This window comes from Gracilinanus agilis, chromosome 4, assembly GCF_016433145.1.
Source record: "Gracilinanus agilis isolate LMUSP501 chromosome 4, AgileGrace, whole genome shotgun sequence".
NCBI classification, from domain to species: Eukaryota; Metazoa; Chordata; class Mammalia; order Didelphimorphia; family Didelphidae; genus Gracilinanus; species Gracilinanus agilis.
Window position 1 is genome coordinate 40128092 of NC_058133.1, and position 14521 is coordinate 40142612.

The window sequence follows — 14521 nt, forward strand, 5'->3', positions numbered from 1 at the left end:
TAAAAATGAATTTTAATTACTATCCTTCTAAAAATATTATCAACATTTTCTACTAGATCTCTCATAATAAAGAATAAAAGAGGAAGGAAAAAAAGTTCCACAAAATCAAATTATTTTAAAGTCTGATATTAATGAAATATTCTATATTTATAGTTCTCTACCTTTACAAAGAATCAGGGGAGCTATTTTTGCATATCCCTTCTTTGATGCCAAGGTTGGTCATTTAAAGTTTGTTGTTGCTTTTATTTTCATTCAATTGATGGACAAGTCTTTGCTACCACAAAAAGTGCTGTTAGAAATATTTTGGTATATAAGGGACCATTCTTTTTGTCATTATGCCTACCAGTGGAATCTCTCAATTAAATGGTATTGACATTTTCAATACTTTGCACAATTCCAAATTACATTCCAAGATGACTGGACTAATTCATAATTTCACCAAAAATGTAGCAGAGGATGCCTGTCTTTCAAAAGTCCCTCAACACTGTTTTCAAGTCCTATTTTAAAGAAGTACATTTGAGGAGCAATTCAGAATGCAGCTGAGAGTATCTCAACATTTCTACTTATTTCCTTTGACATTATTAAATCTAAGGAAGACAACTATAAGATGTGGCATTTGAAATTATAGAGAACTTAAGAAAAGCTCTGAAGGTAAAATTAATTTTTTATTGTTCCTTAGTTGAATCTGACTCTTGTAATCCCATTTTGGCTTTTCTTGGCAAAGATACTGGAGTAGTTTACCCATTTGTGTCTGAGTCCAGATTTGAACTCAGAAAGAATAGTCTTCCAACTCTAGGCCCATCACTATCCACTGTGACACCCAGCTCTCTAAAATTAAAGAAGCCCATAAAGTAAGGTCTTGTCAGACTAGACTGAGTTATGCACTATACAACGACCTTAAGATCTGTCTTAAAATATTCCAAGAAACTTTGAATTTAGAAGGTATAATATTGGGTGAGCCATTGAAAATTAAAAACTCTATACTGAAACACTTCAGAAAAATGATTGAAAGGACTACTTAGGAAAGCCATAACAAAATGGAGATTTCAGCATGCAAAAGAAACACTTTAGATAATAGTTTTTCAAACTAAAGGATAAAATGAAAAGGTATTATCAGTATGTACTTGATAGTAATGGATGGTATATCCAAGTCTAGAAAAATGAGAACCCTTGTCATCACAGGATAAAGCCTAATAAAACCAAGTAACAAGTTAGAGTAAGAATCACAAGAAAACATACAGAGACTACCCATTCTCTAGGCATTGCTATCACTTCCCCAAGGTAGTGATACCACCTTGAAAATAATAGCATCCAATAAACCTACTTTTCAAAGTGTAAAAAGACTAGGTAATTCAATGAATATTTTCTTTAGAAATGGCATTATGTAATATCACTATTATCATTTACAACAAATTCAACCTACAAATGTGACAATCAATTTTTGAGAGTATAATTCCATTACTTTACAAGGAAAAAGTGTGATAAAAAAATGTAATGACTCAATACTGAATTTAGGTTAATGCTGTGGGAAATATAAGTAAGGATAATGGGGTCACCAGGGATATTATAAATAAACTAAGTGGTTTGTGGGAACACACACACTGGGATTTTATGAGAGACTAGACCTGGACATTGAAGACTTGAACAGCCAAGCTGCTCCTAACTGACAAATGACAGCCAACTATCACTCTGGCCAGAGGCCTTGAATTCAACAGACAAGGTAACAGGATATAACTGGGTTTAATTATGAACATCTAAAAGGAGGGATAGGAATGTCTACTCTAAAACCTTAACACCTAATAACAAAACCCACAGGGAAAAGAAAGACCTATTTCTACTAACTTAGTAATCTAAACTGACAGGGCCCAAGGAGCAGTGGAGTCTCTGGGTGACTGCCTCAGACCTGGAACCTGCAAGGCTTGAGCAGCTCAGCTAGGGGCTTTGTGGCTTTGGGATTCTCACTGCAATCCACTGATGATCTCTGGATGCCAAGAGCCAAGGTAGTCTCAGGTACCAAGTAGAGAAGGTGTCCTCAAGCCTCTGTCCACCAGATAGATCCCAAACTACTCCTTTTCCTTGGCACAGGACTATAGATCTTGACTCTTTGCTAGATGCCACCACTCAGAATCCCAGGGGAAAAAAATCAGGATACAGGACGTCCTTTTACTCTGAGTGCTCCCAGGGCTAACCGCAGTTTGTGTTAACCCCTAATGGAGTCCTTTCCAGAGCACAAGTCACTTCTTCCTGCTCCTTCATTCCAACCTGGAATTCCCAGCTCCAGCTCCTTCCTGTTAGATACACCTTAATACCTAATCAATAACTAATCTTATCTTCCTCACAACAATGGCCACAATATTCATGAACTCTGCTTCTACTCTTGGTCATTCCTAGTGAACACAAATTGTTACAGACTTTAATTATCATCTCTATTGAAGCAAGTAAATGGGGAAAGATCTTTGCAGCAAGTTCTCTGATTAAGACCTCCTTTTAAAGATATATAGGGAACTGATTCAAAATGTAAGAATATGAACCATTCTTCAATTAGTACATGATCAGAGGAAGAAATTCAAGCTATCAATACCCATATGAAAAGATGCTATAAATAACTGAGAGGAATATAAAATAAAGTAATTCAGGATCCATACAACACCCATTAGATTGGCAAAGTTGACAAAAAAGGAATACTACAAATAATGGAAGGGCTGGGAAAAACTGGTACATTAATTTGCTATTGGTGCAGCTGTGAACAGGTTCAGCAATTTTGAACTATGTCCCCAAAGCTATACCCTTTGACATAGTGATATTGCTACTCTAAGGGTCTATTTCCCTAAGAAATCCATCAGAGGAAAAGTGCCTCTATGTCAAAAAATATTTGTACTATCTCTTTTTATGGTGCCAAAATTGTAAACTGAAGAGGAGGTGCCCATCAATTGAGGAATGGTCGAACAAGTTATGGTCTATGAACATCATGGAATACTACTGTGCTGTAAGAAATAATGAAGGGGATGCTGTCAGAGAAATCTAGGAAGACTTGTATGAACCAATGCATAATGAAGAAGAACAATTTCTATAATAACAATAATATTACAAAGACAAATAACTCTGAAGAACTTAGGAAGTCCAATGACCATTATGATTTCAGATTTGTGATAGATACCTCCTGACAGGTGAAGGAGTCTCTGTCTGTGGGGAGGAGATGTACAAAGGAGGGAAAGAAGATGGATTTTCAAAGGAAAAGACAGAATTTAAATTTTTACATGACAACCTCTGTGGATATAAGTCCCAAATCTACATAATGATCCGTCAATCTTCTGAATGGCAATTCTGCATCTGGTTGCTAGACAGTTCTACCAAGATGTTCCAAAGGTATCTAACATAACATTTCTAAAAATGGAACTCATTCTTTTTTTCTCCCTCAGAACCCAGCCCTGTCCCCTTTTCTATGAAAGGTATCCTTATCCTTCTAGACTTTCAGGTTCACAAGCCTGGAAGTTATCTGTTCTTTCATATCTCATATCAAAGGCAAATGCAGGAGATTTTTATTTCTATCACATACGCATACCCTGACTCATGCTATGATTACTGAATAGCCTCTTTTTTTTTTTTTTTTTTTTTTTTAACTCATACCTTCTGCTTGGAATCAATATTGTGTATGGGTTCCAAGGCAAAAGAGTGGTAAGGACTAGGCAATGGGGGTCAAGTGACTTGCCCAGGGTCACAGAGCTAGGAAGTGCCTGAGGTCAGATTTGAACCTAGGACCTCCCATCTCTAGGCCTGGCTTTTGATCCAATGAGCTATCCAGCTGCCCCCTGAATAGCTTCTTAATTGGCATGCCCTGCCTCCATCTCCTTTATCCAATCCACTATCTATACAGCTCCACAGCTCACATTCCTAAAGTGCAGATCTGATACTTTTCTCCACAAGAAGTCAGTGGCCTCTCATTATTTCTAGAATCTCTGCTTGTTTGGCATTTAAAGCCTTTCCTCACCCGGCTTCAACCTATCTGTCTATATTGATCTCATATTACTTCTTACACTCACTATATTTCAGCTCAATGGGCTTATTTGTTCTTGCTCAAATGTAGCATTCCATTATCTTCCATTCCTGTATCACTGTACTAATAAGCTTTGTACACATTATCCCTTATGGCTGAAATGGTAGCATTCCTCATTTCCGCCTTCAGAGAATCCTCTTGTTTCCTTCAAGAAATAGTTTGGGTGCCACTTCCTACAAAGTATAGTTGCCCAGTGTTTTTCCTCATCCAATTCAAGATGTCCAATAGGCAGTTTGAGATGGGAGACTGATGATATATTTGGAGAGAGGTTAGGGTTAGATAAGATTTGAAAATCATCAGCATAGACATAATAAATGAATCAGGATGCTTTCCTCCATATTTAGAATAAATTCTGTCTTACCTCTCCTTTTTTTCAAATCTCTACCCTTTTCCTTCAAGACTCAAATAAATTGTAATTGGAGATCTGGGAGCCTGCTTTCAACTCTTAGATTCTAAGGTAATAACTACTATCATTTGGAGAAATTAAGAAAGTCAGTGAGTGAAATAAAAAAGTAAGCAGTAGACCTGTTACTAGAGAATGATTTTGCTATTACAGAAATAGAAAACCAAAACAACACCAAAAAACCCTCCTTGAACGTTATCTAATCAATCTTGCTGCCTTTTAATGTTTTGCTCAATCGAACTGCTGATATAGGAAAGAAAGCCTATGTTTCACTACTTTTCATAAGAGGCTAAAGTGAAGCATTCTAGAAGACCATTCATAAGTTTGGAAGACAGCTTTCTTTGGAAAGAGGAATGGGGAAAAGGAAAATAGAAACATTGCATTTTGAAGTCATCTTACCCAACCCTGTCAATTTGTAGAGAGGAAATTGAGATGCAGAGTTGGTAAGGAATGCATCCAAGGTCACACAGGAAGTAAGTAGTAGAGTAGAATTTGAAACCAAGCCCCTTAAGTCTAAATCCACACTTTCCATTGGCTCATGCTGCTTCCAGGCATAAAGAAATCAATTAGGAAGTTTGTTTTATAAGATAAAATCATTACACATTTTAAAAAAGAAGATACTAAATAAAGCAAGAGATGAAGAATAAAAGATCTTCATTTGATTACAGATATAAAACAGTTCAGAAATTCAAGTCCAACCCTTCATTTTACTTATGAAGGAACTGGAGATGAGAGGGGACAAATGTGATGCATGTATTAAGTAGGAGGTTAGAGACATTTAATTTAAGACTGGTGCACTGACAGGTTTTGGGAAATATCTGAAATCTAAACAAATTTGAAAATAACTAAGAAACAATGAATTTTAAAGATCTAGATAGAAAAGACCTACAAACAGGCAGTTAGATTTGTTTTGGAAGGCTAAAACAATCTGGCTGGCAAAACTTTTTTAGATTATCTTTAGGATAAACATATTATGCAAAAGATTTCAGATCTCATCAATTTGGTTGTTCCCTTTAAGTAATGTTATTTTTAAATTCTTTAGAAAGTATTGTGGGGGCAGCTGTGTGGCTCAGTAGATTGATAGCAAGGCCTAGAGATTGGAGGTTCTTGGTTCAAATTTGACCTCAGTCACTTCCTAGCAGTGTGGTCCTGAGAAAGTCACTTAACCCCCATTCTTAGCCCTTATCACTCTTCTGCCTTGGAACCAATGCACATTATCAATTCTAAGACAGAAGTTAAGGGTTTTCTAAAAAGTGTTGTATTTGATAGCTCACAATAGTACATCACTGCTAGTATAAAATTGGTATTACAAATATGAGCCTTTGTGTCTGAGGGAAGTTAGGGGTCCTCCAAAGAGCTTTCCGATTTCCTGAAAGCAATGTAGCCCACTTTCTTCCCTTATTTAATTCTAAATTCATCTCACTGTTCCTTTGTACTGTGTCTATCCCAGAACAAGAAACAGATATATAAGTGATATGCTATTCCTCCCATTTCATATCATTATCTGTACAAGAACTGTTTTTCCTTTACTTAATCTTCCCTATGTGGATCTCTCCTGGAGGCTCTGCAAGGTCTAGAACTTGAAGCCACAAGCATGAAATGATATGAAGAGAAGCATCAGTTTCTTGAGAATTCCTCTTTAACTTGGAAGAAATCCAGAACAGACTCCATAACAATGAATACCTTTTGTAAGCATAATGCTTGTTTCATGACTAAACTGATTTTTATGAGAATATATCTATATCTTTCAAGGAAATTTAATTTGAAGGATCATATCAATTTATTTGTAGAATTGAGTTATTTGTAGAATTTTTCTACCTCTTTCTGCTCCACAACTGATGTTGGTGCAAAAGCAAAAATTACTTCCATAGTAATATTTTTACAAATATTTATTATGAGTACTGCAGTGAGGTGACCAAATGTCATGCTAAATGATATATTTTTTTTCTGCCTTTGGACACACAATCAAACCCAGCCCACCAGTTCCTTTCCTTGCTGAGAAAAGATATTACCTGTGAACAATCCTTACATTTAACTGAAACTTCCTGTTTTCTTCTAGTTTTATTTATAGGGAAAATAAGATGGAAAGGACTCTGCCCCTCAAGTAGTATACTCACTTTTGTCCACTGGACAAGTGCCAAAATTATCAGGACCAACAGTTAACTTAACTGATCAGCAGTCTAAAAACTATAATTATGAGATAGAACTCTGATTCTTCTTCTGCCTGAAGAACTGGCACCAGAGAGGTTAGTTTGTATTTTCCCTTGTTTCATGGCTTGCTATGTCCAATGAATTCATCACCATCAGGCCAACTTATTAGTGATTAGCCTCTTCATATTTGGCTAGGTAGGTCTTAATGAATGCAGAATTGGCTGGAACACATACTTCATATTTTAAAACAGAACTACAAGAATAAAGATATTTTTTTTTCAATATTCTGTTATGTCAGAATTCCTATTGGGTGATTATCAAGTTATTGAACCCCAACTACAGAATTTAGAAATGTGATTAATTAAATTATTTTATCTACTAAATGGAAGAATCCCTTTCCTATGAAGACAAATATAAGTTAAAACTTGCCTATGATCACAAAATGAAATAACAGGCAAATTAAGAACCCATTTACGAATTTCCAATTTATTTCTCTATTCAATGGAGCATATTATTTCTATAAGATCACGTACCAACAACAGTAATTTTCTACAGACTTTACCATTCTAATTAAAGCTTTCTGGATACATTTATCTGAGACCACTCAAATACTTTTGAATTTCCTCTTCCTCAAAAGTGAAGAAATATCATTTAATTTAATTTAATGCCTTGGTATGAAGAATAAAAACAATTTTCAAGTACATAATTTCTGATATGGCAACATCCTCTAAAGCTTATGCAGTAAAGTTCCCCAACACTCTTGGTAATAGAAGAGTTCTTTTGTCCTATTATTACCACTAATATTAGATAGTCTTAACTGCATTGAGTGGTTGACTGACCAATTTTTTCCCCCTATATGTGCTTATTTCTACATAGTATTGACCTTATTTGTTCAGATGATATCCTGTTCTATTATTCTATCCCAACCCTCCTCTGTGGTTCTTAATGCAAACTCTTATCCATCAATTAGAATAGAGCCAAAATAAAGGCATTAGAAAACTAGCTGTTACTGCTAAAAAATGCAATAATTCAATTCATAAAGTGAATGAGGGGGTCAGCTGGGTGGCTCAGTACATTGAGAGCCAGGCCTAGAGACTGAAGGTCCTAGATCAAATCTGATCTCAAACACTTCTTAGCTATGTAATCTTGCTCAAGTCACTTAACCCCCATAGCCTAGCCCTTACTGCTCTTCTGCCTTAGAATCAATACACTAGTAGTGATTCTAAGATGAAGAGAAGGGTTTTAAAAAGAAATTGAATGAGGCATGATCAAAGATACTTTATATTCTGGATTTAAATATACTAGTCTTAAAATATTGTTGTACTATCTGGGTATGGAACTGAAACTAAAATAAATTCTATACATTTAATTTATTTCAAGCAATTACAGAGAAAAAAAGGTTCTATAAATATATTATTTACCCATTCATTCAACTGTTTACTAAATAAGATGGCATATCTTTAGCTACAATATTTTAAAATAATAGTTCTCTGTTAGGTTGCTTCATATTGTTTGATAAGCTTACCTTTGAGGAGCCATTTGAATACATCTGTATCATATTCTCAGCTCCCTGCTTTACCTTCAGCTCTATGTCCAATTGTTTTTTTAAGGCCATCAATTTATTGCTGGTAGCACAACGAGGATCACTATTTGGAGTATCTGGGGTCCTTGGGCAATCTGCAAATTAAATGAAATGTAAATAGTTATGCAGAAACTAATGACCTTTTTATGTTGTAAGAAAACATTTTCTTTATTTCTTAAAACCCTTACTTTCTGTCTTACAATCAATATTGGTTCCAAGGCAGAATAGCAGTAATAGCCTATGCAAGGGAAGTAGGTGGGGGGTATACTATTTCAAAGGATAAAGAATCATTGTTATTTAAAATATTTCTGTGCCTTTCTACAGTTCTGTAATTATAAATAGTATGAAGTAGATGAAGTGTTTATTGGATGATCATCTATCAGAGATGTTACAGAAAGGATTTTTGTAATGACTGAAACCTCAAATCCAAATTAATAAGAATATATGTTAATAAGCACCTATTATTTGCAAGGCTCTGAAAAACAAAAATAAAAGCTAGGCAGCCTCTATAGTATCATTAATGCTAAGATTTTTATTAAATAAGACTATATGAACAGCTAGTATTTAAAAAGCAGAAGGCCAAAGGTGGGAGAGGGGTAGGAAAAAGGAAAAAAAGATTCAGCAAATCTTTCAGATGTTCTAAATATTCATATTCAACCTTTTATATCATTATCAGCTTTCAATTTAAATGATTTTGTGACTCTTTTGTTAAGAACTGGTCTAATATCTTGCTTCTTATCTGATTCTGTAGAGTTAAGAAGTAAATAAACCAATGTGAATGTCTTTTTCTAACTTAGAAGTCACCTGAATGTAAATACAGTACTTGGGAAGAGCCTATATTTTAAGCACACAAAAAGTTTTTCCACTTATCATAGAAAAATCTAGCTACAAAAATTTCTTTCAGGGTGAATGGTGTTGCTGCTATAGAGATCATTATCAATATTGAAAGTAATTTTTTTTTTTTGGTCAATGGGCCCATTTTTAGACACAACCTAAAAACCTTTATTTTTTATAAAAATCCTAATGTCTTCCTTGGTAGCTTGTTATAATTTTGAAAAACTTCTGACAAATTCAAATTTAAAGCCACAAAATTTCAATTCTTGTTTATTCTACAGCAGGTGGTTAGAGATCTGGACTAATAGTCAGGAATATGGACCTATACTCAGAAACCACTGAGTTTACTCTAGATTCAGACTCTTAAGCTCTTGTTTCCCTGAAAAAAAAAATCACTTAATCTTTCTTTGCACTAATTTCCTCATTGAGATATTTGTATAATAATACTGATACTTATAAGGTGCAATGCAAACCCTAAAATGATAAGGAAAGGCTATTACTATTGTTCTTAGCTAATATTTAAAGCCTGGGAATAAGGGAAATGGAGTTAAAAACCTGGTTCTACCACTAAATGATTTCTAAGGTCCTTCTCAGCTCTAAATTTTCTTGAAACCCCAAAACTTATTCAACACTATCCCAGTATAAGTGGTTAGGAAAAATAGACTTGTATTTACTAGAAGAACAGAAGCTTCATTTTAAGTCAGTATTGTCTAATATGAAAAATCTGTATAAAATTATGAGATTTTTAAAAAATTGGATGGCATAATAAATTTTTTTGCTGTAAGACCTGTATATTATAGTTATTTCTGAAAAAAAAAAAGCATATTCTGAAGATAAAAAAGTTTTAAAGAAAATAGTGATGGAATTTAGTCACTATGTATATGAATGCTTATATTTAATATGTAGGCTAAGAATAGGTTATATACAAATATTTATCTTGGATTAAAATGTTTTTCTAGGAAATATTTATAACTGGTAGATATGAGCATTATCTTCTTCTGAAACAAATTTATGGGGAAAATCTCAAAAACCATCTGTATTCTGTATAAAAACAACATTTACCTAAATTTTTTAATATTCTAAAGGTTCATCACAGTGAGGTTGGGTTAGTTTTGCCTTTAAAGTTATTTTTTAAAAAATAATATTCTCCAGATTTAACTGGCTAGGAGTTCTAAGGATCTGAGCTACTGAGTAGTTTCCTGGTAGCCAGGATTTAGCTTGAGTACAAAAAGCAATGAGTCAACAAGACCCCGATGACTGATACCTAGGCCACCATGGATTACACAGAGATAGTGGAGCACTCAGCTGAACCAATGCCATGGACTCACTGAATATTCTCCTTCTTCTACAGCTAAATTAATCTTTTGTTGACTGTCAGACCTTCTGCAAATGTTTCATTTGTTCCAATACTGAATCTGAGGTACCACCTAAGCTCTGTTAACCTAAGTGTGCAACAACCTGGAAAATATTTCAAAACTTCCTCATTTCTTCAAGAATTTCTAAAACCAAAAAACATTCATTAATATAATCAAAATAGAATGCATGGAAAAGACTTTTTAAAATACGTTGCAAAGGTCTTAAAAAGTTATAAAGAAAAATATATAATAGCAATTAGTAGGTGAAAGCCTGAGAGAACAACAAAAAAATACCTAAGCCTGAACCACCAAAATGCCCCTTGAAAATCTTCAGGCATATCTATTTTCAAGTAATACATACATATATATTTTTAAACTATATTAATACTGCTATAAAACATATAAAAGGAAATAATAAAGATTATCCTATAATGGTACAATCAATAAGGAACCACTAGTTTACTGAGTTAGGAGAGTTACAGATTCAAATTTTAGGAAAATTACTTTGATAGTTATGGAAGATGTATTAGAGCCATAAGAGAACTGAGGCAAGGGAGAAGAAATGGAAAGGGTGATGAAAGCCTGAACTAGGATGGCAAGAAATATCTTATTAAGGGGAGGGCCTTTAAGATTATGTCTGGATCTTCCCAGGCAAATGTCTTTTTTTGAGATAAAGTAAGGGAAAAGCAGAAATCAGTTAAAAATTAATATAATCATGCATATTCTATAACTTTCATTCAATTATGGGACTTAAGAGAACCACTTAAGCAAACCTTGCCTGTTCTTATGTCAAATTTTCAAAGATGACCTTGATACAATGATAAACTATGATCATCAAGATTTTGATAATGAGAAAGAATTCATATGGTTCATTAGTTATTTATAACTACTTTGTTTCTAAGCACAAGGTAGAGAGGGAAAGAGCGATAACACAAAGCTGATTACCATATAGTTATAAAGTTTGGTCTCAGAGAAAAATTGGCACGTTAAACCTCCATCTCTTTATTACAAAAGCAAGGGCATGATGATTATGGAATACTATCTAGGCTGTCAGAAATGTTGTGTAGGTTGGATTGGCTTTTTAAAAAAATTTCTGTCTGTTATAAGGGAAGGCTAAGTAGGTAAAGGGGATATGTATTTTTAGATTTTTTGAATATTTATTATTGAAACATTCCATTCCATTTACTTTTTAATCACATGACATGTTTTAGCAATGCAATGACTTAAAAAATACAAAGTGTGTCTTTTAATTCCTGTGCATTTATGTTATTTTTCAATAAATACTGCCCATGCATTTCTAATAACAGAAATGTCAATAGTAGTTCTCCATTAAAGGACAGCACTGGAATACATTTTTTTTTAATAGCAGGATAATGCAGTTTATTTTCACCATTCCTCTTCAGCAAGATGGTTTAGTGCTTGAGTTCTAATTCAAAGGAACATCACTACACATAAGTAAATTATATGGGAAAAATGGTCATCATATATTTATCTTTAAATGAATGATATAAAAACATAAAAAAATAAAAATAAGTTTCTAGACTACATTTAAAATAGGATTACATTCCCAAATTTGATTCACACACAACTATTAAGGAACTCACTTACTATCATATGCCTATAGGAGGCGACAGGGTACAAGCTATAATAAAATCCAGATAGTTGTACTTTCTCCTTCAGTGGGACATAGAGGGTAGAGATGGCCCTAGAATCAGGAAGTCCTGAGGAGTTCCATATCCCTGCCTAGGAGACATACTGGCCTCAGGGCAATCATTTAGTCTTTCCCAGTGCCTGCTAATTCTGTTAGACTAAAATATGCAGAGTGTCTAATCCTGCACTAGCAATGGTAATTTTCTCACTTAAGGATACTCTACCAGTGAAATCACAGGTCCACACTCTATGCTACCCAGAGGCCTTTTGCTATGGTTATTCAAGTTCTTCACCTAACTACAAGTGCTTTATTCTGCTTTCAGGTATTTGATAAGAAGATAGCCAGGTTTTAGAAATAAAGCATAAAATACATTAAACATTTAGAAAAGAGGTTTTGGACCACCCAGTACCTCTGCCAAGAAACAACCCAGTGGAGTCATGAAGAATCAGACATGAATGAAAAATGCCTCAACAAAAAACATGAACCCACAGCCCCACTTATATGGAAGGGGCCAAAGTTTCTATTCCTATAAAACTTCAGCAAGAAGCTCAAAGCCCTCACTGGTTGTCTTGATCTGGCCCCATCCTTATCCTAGTTAAGATTTTCTCAGAATGCTATTTGTCAGTCCATAATATGAGAGATTAATATAAAGCTAAAACTTCCTTCCTAATAAATACCTCTCCTGTAGCAGTCCTTCCCTCCCTTATATCATGAAAATGTGTTTGCTCCTGTCCAGTGGTCTTAAATTCTGGTTTAAAATCTCTAGAAGAGATATATAATGCTTATTACATCCCTGAGACAATACAATTCACTTTCTGGTTTCCAATGTTTTATGCATATCTTATGAGAACAGAATAGTTCCAATAATATATTTTAGGCAGTGAGGTGGCACAACAGATAGCTTGATGGACTTTAGTCAGAAAGATTTCTCTTCCCAAGTTCAAATCTGACCTGATATTTACTAGCTATATGACCCTGGGCAAGTCACTTAACCCTATTTGCCTTAGTCCTCATCTATAAAATGAGCTAGAGAAGGAAATGGTAAACCAAACCAGTATCTTTGCCAAGGAAACACCCAAATGGGATCACAAAAAAGCAGATACAACTAAAAACAAATCAACAAGGTCACTAATAAAACTGAGGTAAGCTAGTAACTCTTTTCATCTACAATTACTTCATGAATCTCTATACACTTTAAGGGATAATGACAAATTTTATTATTTTAAACTAAAAGTATATGGGCACAAAGTGTATATGATTTTTTTGTGGCCCTCTAATTTCATTGGGATTCTGTTCTAGTATACCTTCTTCTCCCTCCTATAAAGAAACCCATTATATAAACCTATAATATAAAATTATTTTAAGTACTTAAAAGTCTAAAGCAGTGATTCCCAAAGTGGGCACTACCGCCCCCTGGAGGGTGCTGCAGCAATCCAGGGGAGGAAGTGATGGCCACAGGCGCATTTATCTTTCCTATTAATTGCTATTAAAAATTTTTTTTAAATTTAATTTCCAGGGGTCTAAGTAATAATTTTTCTAGAAAGGGGGCAGTAGGCCAAAAATGTTTGGGAACCACTAAAGGATTCAGCTGTTCTCTTCTTTATCATAACATTTAACCCCATTTCTATATCCACTCTTTCTACTTGAATAATTTCATATTTCTTTTAGTATTTAGTTATATAACTTGGACTTAAATGAACCTAAGCCAATATAACCTTCTTTGTTTTGTTTTAAATCTATTTGTTATTTTGGACCACCACTAAATCAGTATGTTATGAGATCCACATTTTATAACTGTGCATCTTCAAAACAGTCTTCTTTACTTCCCCTTTTCTTTATGTTAACTGAATTTCTTATCCATCCTTCCAAGCAGTGGTTGCCACTTTTTTTTACTATTACATCTCTGTTCATCAATAAGCATTTAGTGAACACTTACTATGTGCCAGGAGCAGTGCTAAGGGCTGGGGATCCCAAGAAAAAGCAAAAGCAGTCTCTTTCTGGAGTTTACCTTCTAATATAGTTGAGATAACATAGATAAATCAGAACATACAAGATAGATATGGAACTGACAGAAATTAACCTTGGACTACCAGCAGTGAGGAGGAACCAGAAAGGCCTCCCGGAAAGAATGGTGCTTGAACTGAGTTTTAAAGGAAACTAGGGATTCTTTGAGTCTGAAATTAGGAAGAAGAGCATTCCAGGTTTGGGGGCAGTCAATGCAAAGGTACAGAGATGGGAGATGTTATGTGTGAGGGCCACTAAGTAGATTTTGAGGATATGTATGCATGCATACATATATCCTACATCATATATATGTAACATATATATATATATATATATATATACTATAATAGACGTGCTACCACACAAATATTATGTGTATTATCAGATAAAAATAGAAATTAAAAATGAGAAAAAGATGAAAAACAAAATTAAAATATTTATTAATGGTACTAAACCTTTGCTCATTAAAATATTAGCATTTTTAAAA

The 14521-nt window shown here is 34.2% G+C and overlaps 1 protein-coding gene across 1 annotated transcript in view; it reads right to left on the bottom strand.

Annotated features, from left to right (window-relative positions):
• Positions 1-14521, bottom strand: part of PKN2 (protein kinase N2) — a 191495-nt gene that overhangs the window by 71244 nt on the left and 105730 nt on the right. Inside the window, exon 3 of the mRNA XM_044674359.1 lies at positions 8134-8285. Coding sequence (XP_044530294.1) covers positions 8134-8285 — 152 coding nt within the window. The remainder of the gene's footprint in view (positions 1-8133; positions 8286-14521) is intronic.